This window comes from Astatotilapia calliptera, chromosome 10 (assembly GCF_900246225.1).
Source record: "Astatotilapia calliptera chromosome 10, fAstCal1.2, whole genome shotgun sequence".
In the NCBI taxonomy this organism is placed as follows: domain Eukaryota; kingdom Metazoa; phylum Chordata; class Actinopteri; order Cichliformes; family Cichlidae; genus Astatotilapia; species Astatotilapia calliptera.
In genome coordinates, this window is record NC_039311.1 from 6,751,637 (window position 1) to 6,773,691 (window position 22,055).

Genomic DNA, 22,055 nt, shown 5'->3' on the forward strand with positions numbered 1-22,055 from the left:
TTTTCACTTGTTGTTGGCTTTAATATGAACAGTCACATGAAATTCATTCCAGTTTTTTTTTTTGCCTTTGCTTCAATTAAGATGTTTCTTTAAATCTACAACAGCTTCCTTTTCAAAAAAGTTTACTGACATAGTAAGGAAGTAGCTAGGGACCTCAGTAAGTATGAGCAACAATAGCTTAGGGACAGTTTCTACAATAAATAGGATTTCATCATCTGCTGTTCGTCAAAAAGTGCCATTAAAACAATTCAGCGGACCCTCAGAGTTTGTACCCTCGGATACAAACTGTTTTCAGCTGTAGAGGTAGAGGTACTCTTCATGTACTTATCAACATACAGTTTAGCGGAGTGGATTAGAGTGCATTGGTGCTTGGTCCTCTTTTATTTAGCACGGTTATACCATTGTGAATTTAGCTATACGAATATGCTCAAGAGTCTATCATATGTTTGACATGCAACTAAAAATTCGAAAATATATATTTTTTAAATCAGTAACTTTGCAAATTTAGAGGAATTGTTTTCGGACAACATATGTCTCACATTTTAAACAGGGTTTGAATAATCAGCACTGACATACAGACATTTATGCCCTGGGTATAACAAACATGCTTACCTTGTGAAAGGCCCTCGGATTTCTTGGAGCAGAGAAACACTCTGTGTTGTTGCTTTTCTCTATTGTATAAGCAGCGCCCGACTGTCAGAAACGCTCTGTGCTGGTAGCAAAGTCGGCTCCAACGCACATTCAGGTGAAAAAATAACAAGTTAAAACGCTATACCTTGCGGCAGTTGTGAAGTGCTGAGGAAAATACTGTGTGTCTGATGGGGTGTTTTTATATAGGTGGGGCTACTTTCAGTTGACCTCTGAGATGTAGAGATAAAAGAGCATGATGAAAGGAAGAAAGGTGGCAGGCCTTTGGAGACTCTGTTGGACATGGTTTCTGCTGGCCTCTGACATGATAAGACTAGTTGCATTAAAGCCATTAACTGTTTGTGTATATACACCTTTGGGCTGGGATGCTCTTGATAAGGAGCCTCTTTTGTTTGCTTCATGACTTCTTTTGCAGACTGTTGGGAGCCTAGCTGCACCCCCTCTGTCTAACTGTTACAGAGTGTGGGAATATGTGTTTTTTAGAAGTATCACAGCTTATTTCTAAAAGAATACATGTTGTTTGCGGTGCTCTATTTAAAACTATTGGCCTGTGAAACTTTTAGAAAAGTGAAATGCCCCTAAAGTAGTTAAATCATCTATGTGTAATCATCGAGTCTAACTGTTGCAGACTAGTAGATAATTATAAGACTAGCTGCATTAAAGCCACATTGAGGTTGATACAGCTCTAGTGTGAATATGTACTTTTAGAAGTATCACAGTTTATTTCTAAAGGGATACATGTTGTTTGTGGTGCTCTATTTAAAAAAAAACTACTAGCCTGTGAAACTATTAGAAAAGTGAAATCTTCCTAAACTAGCTAAATTAAATGCTGTGTGGGAATACACGGTTTTTAGAAGTATCACTGTTTATTTCTAAAGGAATACCTGTTATTTGCTCCTAAATAGCACTGAAGAAAATGCAAAAGGCTCCTAACTAGTTAAAATACCCCTAAAGTAGCTAAATTAAATCACCTATGTCTAAATAACAGAACTCTGAGATCTATACAATCCTTTAAAAAGAGTGTGAAATGCCACTAAAGTAGTTAAATCAGCTATGTGTAATCAGCGAGTCTAACTGTTGCAGACTAGTAGATAATTATAAGACTAGTTGCATTAAAGCCACATTGAGGTTGATACAGCGCTAGTGTGAATATGTACTTTTAGAAGTATCACAGTTTATTTCTAAAGGGATACCTGTTATTTGCGGCCCTCTGTTTGAAAACTATTTGCTCCTAAATAGCACTGAAGAAAATGCAAAAGGCTCCTAACTAGTTAAAATACCCCTAAAGTAGTTCAATTAAATCACCTATGTCTAAATAACAGAACTCTGAGACCTATACAATCCTTTAAAAAGAGTTTAATTAAAACACATTATGGTTTCATTAAATAATACTCTATTAAACACATGTGAACTCATATGACCCCTGGACACACATGCACGTGCAAAAAGTCCGTTCTCGCGCACGTGCACACGCACATGGACGCGGAGGGGGATAGGGGAGGGGGGAAAATGCCCTGGGGGTGGGGGGGTGGGGGGGTGGGGGAATGCCCTCGGGGTGTGTGTGGGGGGGGGGGGGGGCAAAAAGAGGTACAGGTATATTACTACTGACTTCTATGATTTTTAAGATTTTCAGTATCAAAGTGAAGCCAGTGATGAATCAGTACATCCAATGTTACACAGTAAAAATAACAGATGTAGTTAAACTGGCAAACTTTGTTTTTAAAGTGAACAAATCTTTTAGCAGAGTTAGACTAACATGAGGGTAACATGATGGTATGGTGGTTAGCACTGTTAAGCTACAGCAAGAAGGTCCTGGGGTTGAATCTACCATCTGAGCTTTGAGCTTTCTGTGTGGAGTTTGCATGTTCTCGCTGTGTCTGCGTGGGTTCTCTCCAGGTACTACGGCTTCCTCCCACAGTCAAAAGACATGCATTTACTGGAGTCACCAAGAATAACTGGTGATTCTAAATTGCCCATAGGTGTGAATATGGGTGTGAATGGCTGTCTGTCTCTCTGTAGCACCGCAACAGGCTGGCGACCTGACCAGGGTGTACCTTCACACTGACCATATGGTAGCTGCGATAGGTTCCAGCCTCCTAGCATAAGAACATGAGCATGAATGGATTAATATAAAATATAAATCAGTTAATAAATTATTGTATAATTTAGCTACAGTAAATTAGTTCCAGCTGTGGTGTACACTTTAATGACTCAACAATTATATAGCGTTTTAGGTATATTTTAATGCAGAACATTGGTACTTTTACAATTCAATTGTACTGCACCAAATCACAACAACAGTCGCCTCAAGGTGCTTTATATTGTAAAGTAGACCCTACATGCAGAGAAAACCCCAACAATAACATGACGCCACATGACTATGAGCAAGCACTTTGACGACAGTGGAAGGAAAAACTCCCTTTTAACAGAAAGAAACCTCCGGCAGAACAGATGACCACCCTTCCCTGATGGGCGGCCATCTGCTGCGACCGGTTGGGGTTTGAGAAAGAAGACAGGATAAAAGACATGCTGTGGAAGAGAGCCAGAGGTTCAATGCAGAGAGATCTATTAACATATAGTGAGTGAGAAAGGTGACTGAAGAAGAAATGCTCAGGCTATGTCCACACTACCCTGGATATATTTGAAAACGGCGTTTTCGTTTGAAAACGCTCTGCGTCCACCCTACCGTTTTAAGTAGTTTTCACAGAGTTGCGCGTCCACATAAAAAAAACAACTGAGAAACAACTGCTGTATAATGCACTCCGCTATCTTTGTTTAATTGGTCACATGACTACATCACATGACTAAAATGTGTCATCGTTTTAGAAAGTCTGCATTTTCGAGTGTCCACACTGTGACGGGACAGCTCCGTTTTGAAATATATAAGTTTTCGAGAGCATTTTCAAAACACTGCGTTTTTCCTTGGGGAAAACGCTGTACACATACACAAATTCTTTTTACACATACAAAACTGATTTACAAGTACAAAATATTTATGACCACATTTTGAGCCCATACCATTCTCCTTCGGGTATGTTGTAATCTGTGTTTCCAAGCCTGAAAAGAAAATCTTAGCTCAAAATTGGCAAATCTTAGAAAATCCCTACTCTTTTGGCACAAAGTCTGTGCAGCAAAATTGAGTATTTCTTTCAGTATGTGTGTTAGATTTGTATTGTTGATTGTCATTTATGCTTAGAAATATTTACTTATATATGCTTAGAGTTTTGTAATTAGTTGTAGATTGGTAGAGGTTTTGATCCTTGATAGTCTGCAAACTTTGTGTGTATTAGACAGCACTTTGGGAGCATGAGAGGTCATACCGTGTCTTATTGTTTTATGGTAGGATTAACCTAGCTACGTCTGTTCTAGTCTAGGTGCTCTTTGTTTAGATGAACTGCAGGACTTCCTCACCGTGTTATCTAGGATGAACCATCTAGGGTGAGGGGGAGGCTACCCTCTTCCTGACCAAGGATGTTTGACCCTTTGATCAGCAGTCCCCACACACACACACACACACACACACACACACACACAGGCAAGGTACTCTTTGTTTGTATGTAGACGTCGTATGTTAATGAACCTATGCATATTCATGTAACCTCAATAAAAGGACAGTGTATGGGAGAACGGACGAGACCAACTGGAGTCAAGCGGTTGTCCGGTTCTCTCCCGTGCACGAGTAACATGAAGAAGTTTGCCTACTTGCGTCTTGCTTGCAGTGTAATTATATTGTCTTAACGTTCCAGCGAATAGGTTTATGCTACAAACCTATCATTAATTGGTCCTTCGAGCCGGAGCCCTGGAATCGCATTCACCGAGGGGAGGAGGGACACGCTGAAAGACTGACGTCAGCCAGGAAGTTCCTGTGGATTCGCTGTATGTCTTTTCTCCTCGATGAATGGCGATTGGCGGGATTCGAGGCTGATATTACACGCTAAGCAACACCGAGTAAGTTTAGAGTCCAACTCTATAACTGTACGTCTTCGCCGCTCAGTGGGGCGTTGTCCGTGGCCGCTTAGTGGGGCTAAAATTACGTCTTCGCCGCTCAGTGGGGCGTTGTCCGTGGCCGCTTAGTGGGGCTAAAATTCGCCGTCTAAGTGGGGCGATGTACAAGGCCGCTCAGTGGGGTTTTTTTGTACAGAAGCATTAAGTCGCAGAGTTGCGCAGTTCGAACTTTTTTTGGTTCGCCGTCTTAGTGGGGCGAAATACAGACCGCTGTGTGGGGTACTGTAGTGAGTTCTCCACCGCTCAGTGGGGTGTTGAGAAGTTCCGCGGGGTCCAGATTGTGCTGGACAGTAGGCCTATTTTGTGTTGTTGTCATTGTCGTCGTCGTTGTTGTTGTTGTTGTGTGTGCGGAGCAGAACATGTGGTCTGTGACACCGACTGTTGTTGTTATCATGGGTTTCTATGCAACCAAGAGTGAGTCGGAGGGAGACAGACGTTTGTGCTGGACTTTGCTCCTGGCAGCACAAAGTATTTATGTAAAAAAGAGAGAGAGCGACGGCTCCACAGCTGCGCGGGTTCACGCGAGCGCGGTCACGCGGACCTGAGCCGTGCGGTTAATCGCAGGCTTATAAATGGAAGAGATTCAAATGTTAGAAGTTTTCAGAAAACACACCAGCCTTGGAGAGCTGTGGAGAAGGCCAGCCCACATCAGCAGCACTTAAGATATGCTCTGGTGAATGGCTTTCCCCCCACCCCTTGCTGACACAATGTTTATTCTTTAGCTTGCCCTGATCGACAGCAGCCTGTGTGCCAGACCATAGATTTAATTGAGGTGGATAGTTGTTAAAAGTAATCTACATTAAGCTTGTGGTTGCTTAAATTCAGTACAATGACATGTGAGGTGAAGTGATATAGATAAATATTTAAACTCATGAAGTGCATAGAGGCACTTGACCTGTGTGGAAGACTGTCGTCTTATTATGAGCCATTGTTGAGATATAGAGCACATCTGTGAAAACAACTAATATGCTCAACCCTGTATGAAACATCTAAAAATACATGATGGAGAAGCTGTGTTGAATATGTAAGTGTAAGACTTTGCCACTGTGGGCAGAGCATGCAACTACTGTGTGATGTCGCGTTGCAGTTTTGTTTTTGTTTTTTGAGCTGATGAGCAAGCTACACATTATCAGATCAAGAGCTGTCTGAGAACTACTCAAAGAGAGGGAAACAGAGAGTGTGCAGCGTTTCCATGAGCAGTTTTTCTGCACCTTGACTCGTGTGTGTGTGTGTAGCATCAGCATCATGTTTTTGTTTATTTGTTTTGTTGGATTAAAAATAATTAAATAAACTGGTGATCATGCCTATGGATCACCATGGCGCATATCTCCAGCCATATGGTTTATTTATGCAGATGACAAAGTGAGTGTGAATGTGTCTGAAATCACAGTGTTTTTGTGCACTGTGCAAAAGTGATTGCCTCTGATTGTGAGTGAGAGCGGTGATTTTGCAGGTCACCAGCTATTTAAAAAAAAAAAAAAAGAAGAGTGAAAAAGAGAGAGAATTTATATTGTAGATGAAAAATAATCATAGGAAAAAGGTTTTGTGTTGATCAGCCGAAAAACAACTACAATGTCATTTTCTGCTTTTAAGAAAGGATTGTTCACACAGACAGAGAGAGAGAGATGTGTGTTGATTAAGCAGTGATGATAATAATGAACATGTTTTAGTTTGTCACTTTCAGGTGAAAAGCAGACCTGTATCAATTTTCCACATGCAACAGTTGGAAGAAAGTTATAGTTTAACATCATTGGAAACATGCAGGCCAAGTTTCTGGCTGACTTATTTAAAGCGCAATGTGTATGTGTCTCTCAACCTCACAAGCAAGCAAGTTCTCACCCCTCCCTGAAGACAAGGAATGCAGCTCCAAAGCAATAACATGATAAAGAGACAGCATCAAGTCCTGAGCAAAAAAGTCCCAACAAGCAGCAGCAATGTGGATAAACAGCAGCAGAAGAAGAAAGCAAACCCATCTTCCTGTCTGATTGGATGAATTCCACGGAAGGGCGAGCAAGATGGTGGCGTGAAGAATAGTTTTTGTTTGAGTTCTCAGCACGAGACACTTATTTGACGTCTTTCTGGCCTTCGGGACTTTTTTTGGAGATCAGCGCGCTAAACTTGCTGGATCTGAGGCCAGGGTCTGCGGCGGCAGCATGTTGAAATGCTCAAAAAGGACTGAGTGACTCGGGCAAGCCACATGCGGCTAGCGACATGAAAGAAATGGACCCTTCATGATGCGTTCAACGTGCCAGCGCTGTGGTGGGAAAGGCTCCATCATAAACACGCCCTGCGCCGAGGTTCAGGCCAAGAAGAAGAAGACGATGACTTCCAAGCCCAAGAAGGTCAGCCTCAGCGTGGGCGAGCTGATTGTGAAAGCCGTGGCCGCTTCCAAGGAGCGCAACGGCCTGTCCGTGGCCGCCCTCAAGAAGGCTCTGGCTGCCGGAGGCTACGATGTGGACAAGAACAAGGCCCGTGTCAAGACCGCCATCAAGAGCCTGGTGGCGAAGGGCACTCTGGTGCAGACCAAGGGCACCAGGACCTCCGGATCCTTCAAGATGAACAAGGCTACTGAGAGCAAAGCCAAGAAGCCCGCCGCGGCCAAAGTCAAGAAACCGGCAGCAGCTGCTAAGAAGTCGCCCAAGAAGGCAGCAGCAGCACTTCAGCTACTAGACAGGACAAAGCTGAAGGAGAACTGCCGGGACTGTTGAAGTGGGAGAGGACAAAAGAGTGAGAGGACAACAGAGTGAGAAGACTAGGTGAGAACACATAGGAATTATTTAATGTGGGAAATCAAAATTTGGGTTAGCAAACCTGGGGAAAAGAAAACTGACTGCTTAAGTTGGAAAATTGAGACGGAGTCTGAAACATTGCGAAAATAGAAACATATACAAAATCACACACACACAAGCAGAACATGCATTAACCCTACTAACAATTCCAAACACAAAATGACTCATGAAGACTCATAGCACATTAGTTAAGAAATGATTAAATAGTAGCAGAGAAATGTGTAGGAAAGGCAGCTTTAAGAACATGCTCTGCTGGAGATGCAGCTCCACAGACATGCATTAGACCTGCCTAATAACACAAACCCATGCAATGAAAATTAGCTTGTTATCTTTCATCAGTGTTACAATAGTGTCAATTTAGCAGACACTTGTTATCAAATACTGAATTTATCCTAAAGAAAAAAATTGACTCTACAAGTTGCAGGACAACAGTTTAACTTTTGTGGGAAAAAAAAAAAAGATCCTGGTTTGACCAACCAGTGATCAGACAATAAATTTAGTTGTTAAAATGGTAAATTGGGAGAAGCTTCCTGCTTGATTGAGGCAGCATAAGTAATTTACTGTATGAGGGAAATTGTCTTTTGTGATACTATTTTGAACATGCTTTTCTGTCGTCCTGTCAACTTAGTGGGTTAATAGCTGATATGCAAATTAGTTGATCGGTTTTAGATTAATGAAAGGTGATTGAATTCTAGTATGAGTGAATGAGATGTGTTGGAGTTTGTTGTGTGTTGAGTAGAGACTCTAAAACACTGAGTTTCCTGCTTTGATGTGCGAGTGAATCCTGTATTTAGATACACAACTCTGAATACGTCAGAACAGACTGTTTTGTGAAGTGCATGACAGCATGTCACATGTTTTATGATGAAGGGAAAAAGGAAAAATTGAATAAAATAGATCTGTGGCTTAAATGAGTGAAGAGCACAGACCGGGTGATTAAACTCATAGCTAATATGACATTAGGGTTATGTTGTGTGTTGTGCAGCTGATGGTTGATTTGGAGTGAATCTAGCTGATGATTTTTCTTTTGTTGTGAAGTTGAGCCTGCCGATTAGTATGATGGTATGATAAACCATGCTAATGGTATGATTTACCCTCCTGAGATGAGGAGCTTGTGTCATGACTTAACAAGGCCTTTTTATTTTGATACTTTCACAGTGCACTGAGAGTTTGGTTTGATAATCTCTGTTATTTTTTATTTTTCATTTTTGAACAAGCACTGATTTTTGCTTGTGAATTTCTTTTCTTTGAGCAGATCTGCAAGTCGGGAATTAAAAGCGTTACACGTCGTCAAGAAAATTGTTGCAAGTGAGTTTCTCCACATTTAAAATGGGTTCAGGAGAAAGCCACTTATTTGGGACAATTAGGAAATGAGAGTCCCCCCCAAAAAGGATTCAACGAGGAAATCCAGTCTAAATTATTTTTCTTTTTGAAATAACGTCGTTTTGCTGAGCGTGGAAACGAATGCGATGATAATTTCCACAATTAGCAAAAGAAGGAACCACTGAGTGAATGAGTAGGAATTTTAAAATAACTGACTGACTGACTGAACATGATTGTGTGAAGCTAACCCCCACCTGACAAAGGTGCAGATGAACCCATGTGTTTCCTTTTACAGGAGCAGAAAGATGACAGCAACACTCGAGGTTGCGTGATGATTTAACATTTTAAATGCCATTTTCTGTGTCTGTGAATTTACTATGTGTGTGTCATTCACTAGCTTGAGTTGCTCACAGAGATAACTGTGACAAAGTATGCATACGCCTGCGCAAGCGCTAATATTTGCATTTTCTTTTCTTACAGCATGCCAGTTCTTCATGTGAATTGATGATGCGATTTATACCAGGACAACTGGTTGATGTTTTTTCCTACTACAGGATTTCTGGGTTTATGTGTGAGGAAAACTGTGTTTACAGGTTATGAGTGGTGATGCTGTTGCATTGTGTTGATGGGAAAATGTGAAGGTTACTTTGATAATGTGAATAACCTGTGTGAAATTTCCTGTGTTGAGAACTGGTGTTACTTCTTTCCACAGCTAGGGTTGACTTTATGGTGTTTTTATGGCACCTCTGGAACCTGTTGACCTGTGTCTGACCTCTGTCTGACTACAGTCAATGTGTATTGCTAATGTTAGTTTCTTTGAGAATGCTGTGGAAGATTCAGCTGAACCGGACAAGTGACATGAGTAAAACAAATAAGAGATACAGTGTTTCTGGGATAGTTTGATATGGGCTCATTAGCTGGCCACTTTTGAGCCCATAGTAATATATAAGTGGAGTGACTTTGCTTAAGAGCAGTCACCGATTACATTAATGTTGCCTGAGTAGATGGGATGATCCATGTCTGAGGCGACTTATGAAAATAATTGTAGTTTACTGATTTGAGACAACCTGCACATGACACTTGTCTTGCTGATGTTGAATGCTTCTAGTCCTTATGATACAATTGTTTACAGGTATGAAGTTTGATTTTACTTCCAGATTTTGTTTTCCAGGCCATGATGGTGTGTATGCAGGCTCCTGGGAGAGCCAGGTGTTAAGCAAACTTAATATGCAAAGCACACTAACATTTTCATTGCAGGATTATAGGTCCAGGGTGGTGCTGCTCCAGGGGAGGAGATGCCCTGATGTTGCCTGGGATATGATCTAGCTAATCTTTTTCTTTAAGACTGGAATCCAGGTTTGGTGAGTTGACGCATGGGTGTGTCCATGCGTCAAGAGGAGGGGTCCAAGGATTAACATTAAACAATGTTTTTTATTATTGTTGCAGTGATTTGTGTGATTAGCCGTTTATTTACAAATATTAAACCTATGCAAGTGGTGCATCCATGTTCAGATGAGGCTTTGATGGCCTATAAGTGAAGTTCACTGAACTAAAGAATGTGGTTTGATGATTGTTGACATGCTCTCCAAATAGAAGTTTTTCTTCTTAGCAAGGAAATACAGGTGCAGCAGTAATCTCCTGAGAAATCTTCAGAGGCCCAGTGAGAAGCGTGAACCATTCCAGGCATAGCTGACAGCCAGGCAGTGGTTGAGGTCAAAGGTCAAGCTGGTTGGGGCCCATCATGAAATCAGACCTTGGAGCCACAGCAAGGACCATGAAACTGCCTGCAAAATAGAGGAGAGGATCGTCCACAAGATGGGAGAGAGGCTTCAGGAGGATCAGAGATCATCTTCAGCACAGCAGACATCACACAGAGAGCTGTGCTACTAAGCTTCCGGGAAATCAAGAGGAGACTTCCCACAGCAAGATTTTAAATAAAATGAAAGATTCAATATTGACGCTGAGGAAGACAACTAAGGTGTACGACGTGCTCTGCCTTAAACCTTCAGCAGCGTTGGAACATGAAAACTCGTGGGATGAGGGGAGCGTGCCAAGCTCCATCGACAGCGCAGAAGGAGTTCGAGGATGACATCATGATTCTGTGAAAGCACAGGAACCAGAAGCTATGGTGGTGATAACAGCAGTTTCCTATGAACATCACCTAACGCTGTGCCACTGTACTGTGCATACGATGACACTCTGAAGGCTGCTGGGATCATAACAGCAGTAAGATGACGGAACCCAGCACCCTTTCCACAGAGAGCTTTTTCTGCAGAGCGTGGACAATTAAGGAGTCATAAATATCCCCCTCACAAGACGAAGGTCTGAAGTCAGGTGATGGGGGCTGGTAAGAGGCCATAAAACTAGAGTGCTGAGAGGTCTGCAGCTTGGAAATAGCTGAGACCCATGTTGACGAACCACAAAACCAACTAGTATGTTTGAATGTCTATTCTACATACATTTGGACTCTGGTCCTATGGACAGTGATGGAAACAACTGGAAGAGACATTCATGACGCCCTGCAGAGCTTAAACCACTCTGCAGAGAGACATGTGATGTGCACACCCGGAGGAAGCACCACCAAGTTGAGATGTTTTTGAAAATGTTACTTTTTTAGTTTCACTATTAAATTAACAATTTCTTTGGTTGCTCATAAGATGCAGTTTGCCATGAGATGAGCTCAATGAATGGGGTAACTGCTAATACATTTATTAAACTGTGTACCTTTCAGTAATTTAGGGTGATTTGACATATGCTGAGTATAAAAAGGTTTGCATTGAAACTGTCAGACATGAGGTATTCATACCTGGGAACTTTTCAGGCATAAAGGTCAAAAAGGGGGGAAATGTTAGATTTGTATTGTTGATTGTCATTTATGCTTAGAAATATTTACTTATATATGCTTAGAGTTTTGTAATTAGTTGTAGATTGGTAGAGGTTTTGATCCTTGATAGTCTGCAAACTTTGTGTGTATTAGACAGCACTTTGGGAGCATGAGAGGTCATACCGTGTCTTATTGTTTTATGGTAGGATTAACCTAGCTACGTCTGTTCTAGTCTAGGTGCTCTTTGTTTAGATGAACTGCAGGACTTCCTCACCGTGTTATCTAGGATGAACCATCTAGGGTGAGGGGGAGGCTACCCTCTTCCTGACCAAGGATGTTTGACCCTTTGATCAGCAGTCCCCACACACACACACACACACACACACACACACAGGCAAGGTACTCTTTGTTTGTATGTAGACGTCGTATGTTAATGAACCTATGCATATTCATGTAACCTCAATAAAAGGACAGTGTATGGGAGAACGGACGAGACCAACTGGAGTCAAGCGGTTGTCCGGTTCTCTCCCGTGCACGAGTAACATGAAGAAGTTTGCCTACTTGCGTCTTGCTTGCAGTGTAATTATATTGTCTTAACGTTCCAGCGAATAGGTTTATGCTACAAACCTATCAATGTGTAAGGCAGGCCACTCGTTCTGACGCTTCAGCATTCTTTACCACCTCTTTTACTGCTCTCCAAGGTGGTTCTCTGGTGCTCAGGTCTTTAAAAGGAAGTGCTGGGCTGCTGATCTTTGGACTTTGGATATGTCATCATCTACAGTGCATAGTATCATTAAAAGATTTTGAGAATATAGAGAACTCTCGTCAACTCCCATCAATATAGGACGCTTGTGATTTTTTGTCATTGAATACTTCAGCAACACAATGGTAAACCAAATACTGCAGGTATAACAATACAATGGGTTTTTAGAAAATACATTTTTGTTCCTGAATTGTCCAGTCCAAGCCTTTCACCAGTTGAAAGCATTTGGCACATCATGAAATGAAAAATACAACAAAGACAACCCAGGACTGTTGAGCAGCTAGAATTCTATTAGCTTTCCTCTCCAAAACGTTCAACAACTGGTTTTAGTTCCCAGACATTTAAGACGACATGCTGCACAGTGGTAAATGTGTGTTTTTTTTTACAGCTTAACCAGGACAAAACTGAAGTTTTAATCATTGGTCCTGAGGCTCAGAGAGAGAAACTCTTGTCTAAATTACAGGCATTTTCACTATGCCCTTCACTACAAGTGAAAAACCTGGGTGTTATTTTTGACTCTGAGCTTGGTTTTATCCCACATATTAAACATGTTACCAAAATTGGATTTTATCATCTAAAAAATATCTTAAAAATATAGCCAGGGTCCGCCTTATTCTCTCTCAGGCCGGTGTAATGCGGGCCCACATTACACCGGTTTTAGAATTGCTGCATTGGCTCCCTGTGTGTTTCAGGATCAGGATTGGTTTTTAAATGTCTTAATGGTCTTGGGCCTTCTTATCTCTCAGATTTGCTTTTACCATATGAACCCTCGCGGACCTTGAGGTCCTCAGGCACTGGCCTTTTGATTAATTTTTTTTATTAATTTAGATTTTACCTAATATTTATTGATTTTATTCTTATTCATTTTTTATCTTCTTACTCTATTTATATTTATATTGTATCCCATTCTTATTTATTTTATTTATTTATTTATTTTTATTCTGTATATACTCTTATTATGGGCAGGGATAGCTCAGTAGGTAAAGTGGTCGCCCCATGATCGGAAGGTCGGCGGTTCGAATCCACTTAACGGCTACCCTGAGGTACCCCTGAGCAAGGTACCGTCCCTACACACTGCTCCCCGGGCGCCTGCTTAGTGGGCTGCCCACTGCTTCACTGAGTGAATGGGTCAAATGCAGAGAAAAACAAGTAATTTCCCCATGGGGATCAATAAAGTATCCATTATTATTATTATTATTATTATTAGGTCATATCTCCAGTGTTTCCTCGGAGGGGGCTCTCTGCACCGGGGCTGTGATCGACCGTGGCTGCTGGGGCTCTGTAGGTCTTCTCAGCCTGGCTGGGGGGCTTCTTTGCCTCCCTCCTGCTGTGTGCCCAGCCTGGAGGCTGCGGTCTGTGACCGGCTCCCGGTGCACATGGCTCCCCGTGATAGTGTTTCCTCACTTGGCTCATGTGTGCCCAGCCCAATTTTACTTTTTAAGTGTGTGTGTGTGTGTGTGTGTGTGTGTGTGTGTGTGCGTTGGGGGGGGGTTATGTATCCATGATCGTTTATGTTAATGAGAGTGTGGAGAGTGAGTTGGAGGGCAGGGTGGGGTGGGCTGCTTTTAACCATGTAAAGCACTTTGTGCTACATCTTTGTATGAAAAGGGCTTTATAAAGATTGATTGATTGATTGATTGATTGATTGATTGATTGATTGATTGATGTGCTTTTTTTTCTTGAAATGGTACTTTTTTTTATTTTAAACATTTTTCTGTGTTGTTGAAGTTTATTACATTTACAAATCATTGTATTTTGTTTTATTTGCATTTTACCCAGTGTCCCAACTTTTTTTTGGAGGGGGGGGGGGGGGGGGGGGGGGGGATTTGGTTTGAAATGGAAACCCCTCTAAATGCTGAGTTATAAATTGTGTTTAGAGAATAGAAGTGTTTTAGACTTTCCTTTGCATCACAACAGTCTGTTTTTATTTTACATTTGCTGGAGTGGCTAGTCCTCAACAGATCCAGAATCTGCACCAAATCTGGATTAGTTTCCTTACAGCCCAATGATTGACTTTTAAATAAGTAGAAGATCATTTCATTTCAATTCCATCTTAATTGTACAGCACCAAATCAGAACAACAGTGGCCTCAAAGTGCTTTAAAACTCTTTTGTTTTTAAATCCCATCCTTTAGTGCCCTTAGAAACCTCATTAGATCTATTAAGATGCCGCTACAAACTGCGCACACATATAGAGACACCTGACTCTTGATGTCAGAGGTCTGAATAAGTCGAACAGGTTTTAATATTTGGTAGCTAATCTGGAACCACTGGATGTAACTGACTGGATCTGAAGATATAATAAATGTGGAGGTGTATTTATTTTTTCGCCATTCTAGTGTGTTGCATTGTTAAATATTCATAATAATTTTAGTTCTGATTTGGTCTTAACCAATTTCTGAGAATAGTACTTTTAGCCATTAGCCTAGTTATCACCCTAGCTATCTCTAGCTTCTGAAATCTTGACTTTCCTCATCAGTTAGTTTCAAACCTTTTTGGGCCAATATTCGGTGCTAAGCACACAATATACAATGTGTTTGCTTTATTTTTCAGATAGAAAATAAGGTTAAACTGGATTTGAATATTTTTAGACTGTTTTTGATCATTCTTTCATTTTAAAATTGCTAATTTGATCATTTGTCCCAGTATATGTAATACATTTCCATGTCAATGCATAGATGATGTGTATATGATTGTTTTTGTGCCCTACAACTTATCTCTTTTTGACCATAACCTCCTCTACATCTTGTGTTTGTTTGTTTATTTTTCTTCTGGTTTGAAAAACCCTGTCCACAACAAAGTCCATTTCCAACATAAAGTCAGAGGAGGACACAGTTCTATCCTCAACTTATCTCACTGCCTGCTGCCCAGTTATGCCTCATCTAAAACCCAACACAAGTCCCGCCACTGTCACAAAAACTCCAGCTCTGAAAGATTAGGCTCACTGTCCATCTCGAGGTCCCACATACCCTCTTCACCTTCTTCCTTTTCTCCCCTATCCTCCTCTCCTTCCTCTTCATCTCCCACTTCAACAGCTCACAGTCCATATCACCTAGCTCCAGACAGCTCTTCCACACGTCAGCGCAGTTTCCTCAACACAGCAGAGATTCTCAACCAGTTGGGCCTGCTGGCTATTACACTACGCACCAAGGAGCTGCTAAAGCAGAATGTTGCTATAGAGAGAGAAATTACTCAGTTACATCAGCACACCCATCTCTTATCCCAGGCCAGCCAAAACAGTGGCACTGAAGTCTCACATAGCCTTGACAAACTCTTCCAAATTATGAGAGAATCAGGCCTACTTGAACTTGGTGCTTTTGTAACCAATACATCTACTCAACAAAGAATGAGTGAAGCAATATGGATGACAGCAGAGGACAATTTATTTAGGGTCTGATGGCAATTTACCATCGGTGTCCAGCACTTTAAAGGATTGATGGACTGGAGCACATCTGTCCTTAACATACCCTCTTAAACATCAGCTTGACACTGATACATCAAAGGAAACTTAACCAACTCTAAGGGCAAATGTTTCAACCTGAACAACTTAAAACTTCTCTGGGATACAATGTAAACAAAGACAAGAAGAAGAAAAAAGAAAAAAAATATTTCCATCAATAGCCACTTCTCCTAACCAGGAGACAAGTGAATATATTGGTGTAAAGAGTCTTTTTTTTCTCAGTCCTGGGGTTGTAACACCACAACCTCCTCAGTCCGTAATCAGAGAGTGTCTATTTGACAATAACCAAAATGTCTTTGGATAGTCTTTGTGAATGCAAAAACAAAACAAAAAAAACAAAAAACAATGGTGTTAGCTGGCCAGCAAAATAAAGAGAGTGTATGGCACTGAGTGCGGGTGTGTGTGTGAGTACTTCGGTCCAAATAATCGAGGTCCGGATGGATGAATGGATGGCAGCTGCCGGTCCTTTAATGGCACCAGCGAGACACCACGGTAGTAAGGCAGTAAGGCAGCACAGCAGTAAGGCAACACAGCAGCGAGGCGTCTGGCAGGAGAACGAACAATAGTCTTTTTTAAGGCTACTGCAGAAGGAGATATTCCCCGCTAGCTCACCAAAGCTTGCTCTCTGGCACAGCTACAAGCCACGTGAGCTCGTAACCCCTCCCGCTAGGATGTACTACCATAGTCGACTGTCGTAAAGCAGCCGCAAACCAATAGCAATAAAAAAAACTCAAAATCATTGAAGAACATTTTATAACTGAACACCCAATATAGATATATACATAAATACTGAATATCACACAATATCAGATAACCAAATTAACACTGGGTTACACTTTCAGATGATGAAAGTCTCAGCAGCAGCCACCAACAGAGGAAAACTATAAGACTGCAAGACTACAAAGAGGATAACAACACAGAAACCTCTGAAATGCAAAGTAGCCTACCACAGGTTGTGTCTATACACAACATTCATGTTGTGTATAGATGGAACATCACCGCCCTCTCCATTGTTTGCTCCTTCACCGGACACAAAAGAAGCAGACCATGCTTACAGTTCAGAGCTCATGTCCCTGTCTCTCTTTTTCTAGATCTGTTCATAAACAAGGACACAGTGAGTCAGTCATGGAAAAGGACTTAAGTGATTTTACTGTTTTTCCAGAAACGTCAACACATAGCAACTATCTCCTCTAGAATCTTGGTGAAGAGGAGGATGTGTTATACAAAAATGTGCAACCTAGCAATACAAGAAAGCATTTGACTGAATTGAAAACTAATGAAAAATGGCCATAGAAAGGGTGATTTTTACTGATATATATACACAATTTAATGTTCAACACGATTGAAATATTTTACTACATTTTGTCTGGGATTTGCTCGTTCGAGGTGAACATTTTTCATCAATAGTTTTACTTTATGTGCACAGGACTTATATGTTCAGTCAGGCAACTACAGCATGTTAAAAAACAAACAGAAGCACATTTGTGTCAGGGTTTCTGGGTCGTTGACCCAGTATTTTCAGTTCATGTTCACTGTTTATCCTCTGTACGTTCCACTTCCTGTTTTGTGTTACGTTACTCTGTGTGCATTATGTTCTAGTTCTTATTCCATGCATCGTTAGTTCAATTGTGTTCAGCTGCTCACTCACCTGTCACCTATCAGTCATTGTTCAGCCAGTGTATTTAAGTCCTCAGTTCTCTCTTGGTCGGCGTCGCGTCATTAATGTTGTCACTGCTGTCTATGCCCCATGTTTGCCTCCCAAGTTCAGATCAGTCAGCCGTTCATTCAGTTATTCAGTCAGTCAGTCAGTCAGTCAGCCATCTCCTGTTTTCGTCATTCGTCCCTCACAATAAACATCCTGCATCTTCACCGTGAGTCCTGCGTTTGAGTCCTTTTCTCCACATCCACTCAGCAACCCCTGACAATTTGCTGTCATGACTCGGGTCTCTTGTGGAGTATTTCAGCAACTGAAGAGAGACAGCAGTCTTTTGCTTTGTTACTTCAGAAAACAATACTTCCTGTCATTTTTTCAGTATTGTAAATTGTTTGTAATAAAAAGCTTCAATGTACAGTGAGTCTTGAGTCTTGTTGAGAAATCAATTTTACCCTGGTTCTTTTATTCCCCGGGCATCCAGAGATGGCACCGGAACCCAGTAGTTATTTCACAAAACCTTTATTCATCTTTATTCATCTTCATTTAAGCATGCATCTTCTAGAAAGGGAGATGTGCCAGGCCGGTGTCCCTCTGCAGATCTTCCACGTCTTTGTTAGTTACAGCCAGCATTATAGAAGTGACCCCATCATAAAACCCCCATGGTGTGCTGCAAACTCCGTGTGTCTGTGTGTGTATGCACAAGCACGTGAGTGCCTGTGTGTGCGCGTACCCGTGTGTCTATGTGAGTGCACGTGAGTGACTGTGTGCGCGTACCTGTGTGTATGTGTGTACGTACGTGAGTGAGTGTGCGTGTGGGTGTGTCGTAACAGTTAAAGCACTGTGTGTCTCTGTATACGTGACTGTTTATTTATGATCTCAGTAATCAATAACCGTCTTCAAAACAGACTGAATCATTTAAGCAGCTTGAATCAATTTGATGGATGAATAACAGGTATGCTTAGAAACAATATGACATTAAGAAAATACTGGAATTTTAAAAAATATTTTCACCAACTTTAAATGGAACCTTTGTAATCAATAACAAATGCCAAACTTTGATACCTTAACCTACGTTAACTAAAAATTGCAGTCTTCTTGTAAACTCTGTCATATCTTGAAATTCTACATAAATACTGTTTGTTACTATAAGGTCAGATCCGGTGCAGAAACGCATACATTTCTGAAGTTTAATGTTATCCAGCTCTCTGATGAATCTTTTGAGATGATTTTTCACTTCTTTTTGTTGTGGAGTCAAGTCCACAGCTAATTTCAGTAGCTGGCACACTTTTTTTGAAGTTGGTTGCAGTTCAGAGAATAACTTGGTCAGAGAATAAGAAAGAAAAGTATGTCTTTGTGCCCCCTTTTTCCCTGTTAATGCCCTATCGGCCCCCCTGGCTAAACTTTGCTAGATCCGCCCCTGCACAGTTACCAGCCGTCAGCTACGTAGAAAATGATCCTGGTGTAGAAAGTAATATTAAATAAATTCTAACAACAGCTTATCAAGGTAAAAACGTGCTGCTGTTGTTCAGCCGCTGGTTTCCTCTTTCTGGCATGAAGTGGGTCAAAAACAAGCAAGAGAGATGAACTCGCGACAGAAAAGCCGATCAGCTGATCGTCAAAGGAGCGTGCAAAGAAAAGCGTCTGGACTTCTTTAAGTTGCTTGAAGACGTTTCACCTCTCATCCGAGAAGCTTCTTCAGTTCTAAGGTCAAATGGTGGAGAGTCCCAGATATAAACCTAGTGGGAGTAACCCCCCACAGAGGGACAAAAGGACCCCCTGATGATCCTCTAATCGCCTGAGCCAAGGTGTGAAACTGGGTGTGGGTCCCAATCAGCCAGAGTTTCAGGTATGTTCATTGTGAAACCTGGCCCCACCTTATCATGCAAATTCCTGAGGTCAGATGGCCCAGGATGTGAGTGGGCGTTAAGGCGTCTGGGGAGGGATCTCAAAACTGGATTATAGATGGCAGAGAGTTGGTGTCGTAAACCCCCGCCTCTGTTCAAAGATGGCCGCTCACAGTGGACATAGATGGCTTCTTTCACTCCTCTTTCAAACCATCTGTCCTCTCTGTCCAAAATGTGAACATTGGCATCCTCGAAAGAGTGTCCTTTATCCTTAAGATGCAGATGGACTGCTGAGTCTTGTCCTGTGGAGGTGGCTCTTCTGTATGAGAGCCACCTCTCGGATGAGAGGTGAAACGTCTTCAAGCAACTTAAAGAAGTCCAGACGCTTTTCTTTGCAAGCTCCTTTGACTATGATGACCGGGATGACTGAGAACCTTCACAGACGATCAGCTGATCATTGATCAGTTTCATGAGTGAGGTAGCAGCAGGAAGGGGAGGGAGAGAGAAGAGGCAGTCGCTCCATATATCGGTTGTTAAGCTTAACGCGGGAATGCTTTTACAAACATTCAGAGATGAACTTATACACTTGCTCTACTTCTCTCTGGGATCACTTCCTCCAGATGAAATGCTGGTTTGGTAGTGAGGCTACAAATACACACAGCCACTCTATCACGTGAGCACACTGCTCCCACGTGCTACGGTTATGAGCTGAGTTACGCTGTGTCGCAAGTTTTGTGAGGTGCTTTTTTGATATTTAAAGGATCGGATTACATTTTTTATTTCTCTCCGATATCCGATCCAGTAATGTAAGTCAGTATCGGACCGATACCGATATGTAATATCGGATCGGTCCATCTCTACTTTTCTTTACAGAACCAGCCAAGCTGTATGCCAAGAGTGAACGAGACATTGATTCACTGACCCACACCACCATGATATGCAGCAATGATATCGGCATGTCATTTGGACTGGAGAAGTGTAGTCAGATGGTAACAAAGAGAGGGAAGGTAGTCATAACTGAGGGGATCGAACTACCAGAAGGCAATATTGCAGACATAGAGGACAGCTACACCTGGGGGCACCACAGGTAAATAGGAACCATGAAGAGGTCGCTAGAAAAGCTGCAACCACCAAGTACCTGCAGAGGGTCAGGCAAGTCCCGAGAAGTCAGCTGAACGGTAAGAACAAGATCCGGGGTATCAACACCTATGCCCTGCCCATGATCAGGTACCCTGCTGGAATAAGTGGGCCAAAGGAGGAGATAGAAGCCACTGACATCAAGACAAGGAAGCTCCTGACCATGCATTGAGGGTTTCACCCCAAGTCCAGCACCCTGAGGCTGTACACAAAGTGGAAGGAAGGAGGCCAGGGACTGGTGATTGTCAGCACCACAGTCCAGGATGAGACAACAAACATCCACAAATACATCAGTAAGATGGCTCCAACCGGTGTGGGCTAAAAAAAACTTTTTATTAAACATTTAAAGAGGACATGAACCACTAAACATATAGAGGCTAATTTACACCATTGAGCCATGGTCTCAAAAACCATAGATGTAACACTGTCTGTGAAGCTGATTTAACCAGTAAGTGGCTGATGTAGCAGTAAGTGGCTCTACGTTGTTTGACTAGCTTTAGTCAAACAGGAAAATCTGCCTGTTAACCATAATGTTTGAGTTTGTAAAGCGCTTTACAAATGAGCACAGTGAACACTGTAAGTGTGAGAGGCTGGGTACGCCCTGGACAAGTCACTCATATGTTGCAGGGCCAACACAGACCCTACATTTGGATTTTAACCCAGGACCTTTTACTGTGAGACAACCGTGCCTGATTTAACGCTTTGCACAGAGCAAATATCTTAGTTACACCACTTAAAGTTGACTGTGGAATATCTAAGAGATATGAAATTTTGCAAACTGACTTCTTGCAAAGGCAGGATCCCATTACAGTACCATCCTCAAATTTAGTGAGATTGCCTGGGTAGTTACTTGATTTTACATAAATGTAGCAAAGGAACTAAAACACCTGCATTCAAAGATTAAGAGCTGTGGCCTGTAGGCCATACAGTGTAAACTTACTAAGACCTCCACAGTTTTGTGAAACTGTTATTTTTGCTGTAGACAAGGGACAAGAGACAAATGAGACAAGAAACTGAATTTAGCTTGGATTTAACTCTTCTATATTTATATATTTTATAAGAAGCAGAAAGCAGTTGTAGAAGAATCTTTTAAAAATAAGTTAACGTTTTTTTGTGTAGCAACTTCTTGATTTTTCTTTTCTTACATTTGGCAGTCATGAGCTGGGGAAAATTTTATCAGACTTTTTAAGCAAACACTGAGTGCTCAGAAAATATCTAGTCACAAACAAGCTCCTCTTCACATTTAAAACCAACTCACTTAGTCCATTCACTGCTGTCATCTAAAATCGTTGACATATTCCGACATAGATGGTCAACTAAGTAGCAATATCCCATCTATCCATTTTCTAACTGCTTATCCAACTTGAGGTCACAAGACTTGAGCTTGCTCACAGCTGTATCAGGGTACAAACTGGTACAACCAGCTCACCAGAAGATCGCAATGCCAGTACAGAGAGACAGCTAAGCATGTGACATCCACGCCTACAGTGCATGTAGGTATCAAATCACCATGTAAGCTAGCAAGCACATCTTTGAATAGTCGGGGGAAGCTGAAGTAACTCAAAAGAAACTCACACAGCCACTGGGAAAGCATAAAAACACTACACAG

At 41.7% G+C, this 22,055-nt stretch overlaps 1 protein-coding gene and 1 long non-coding RNA gene across 2 annotated transcripts; one reads left to right on the top strand and one right to left on the bottom strand.

The window, feature by feature from the left end:
* The first annotated feature begins 6,391 nt into the window (after positions 1–6,391).
* Positions 6,392–7,577, top strand: LOC113030101 (histone H1-like). The gene has a single exon (XM_026181224.1). It carries the CDS (start codon positions 6,885–6,887, stop codon positions 7,359–7,361), a length of 477 nt encoding a protein of 158 aa, XP_026037009.1. The 5' UTR covers positions 6,392–6,884; the 3' UTR covers positions 7,362–7,577.
* An 8,572-nt stretch (positions 7,578–16,149) lies between these two features.
* On the bottom strand, positions 16,150–18,076 carry LOC113030102 (uncharacterized). The gene is made up of 3 exons (XR_003273548.1): positions 17,460–18,076; positions 16,759–16,904; positions 16,150–16,355 (listed from the first exon to the last, which is right to left on the bottom strand). It is a non-coding gene; the product is annotated as an uncharacterized LOC113030102 (long non-coding RNA).
* Between the last annotated feature and the right edge of the window lie 3,979 nt (positions 18,077–22,055).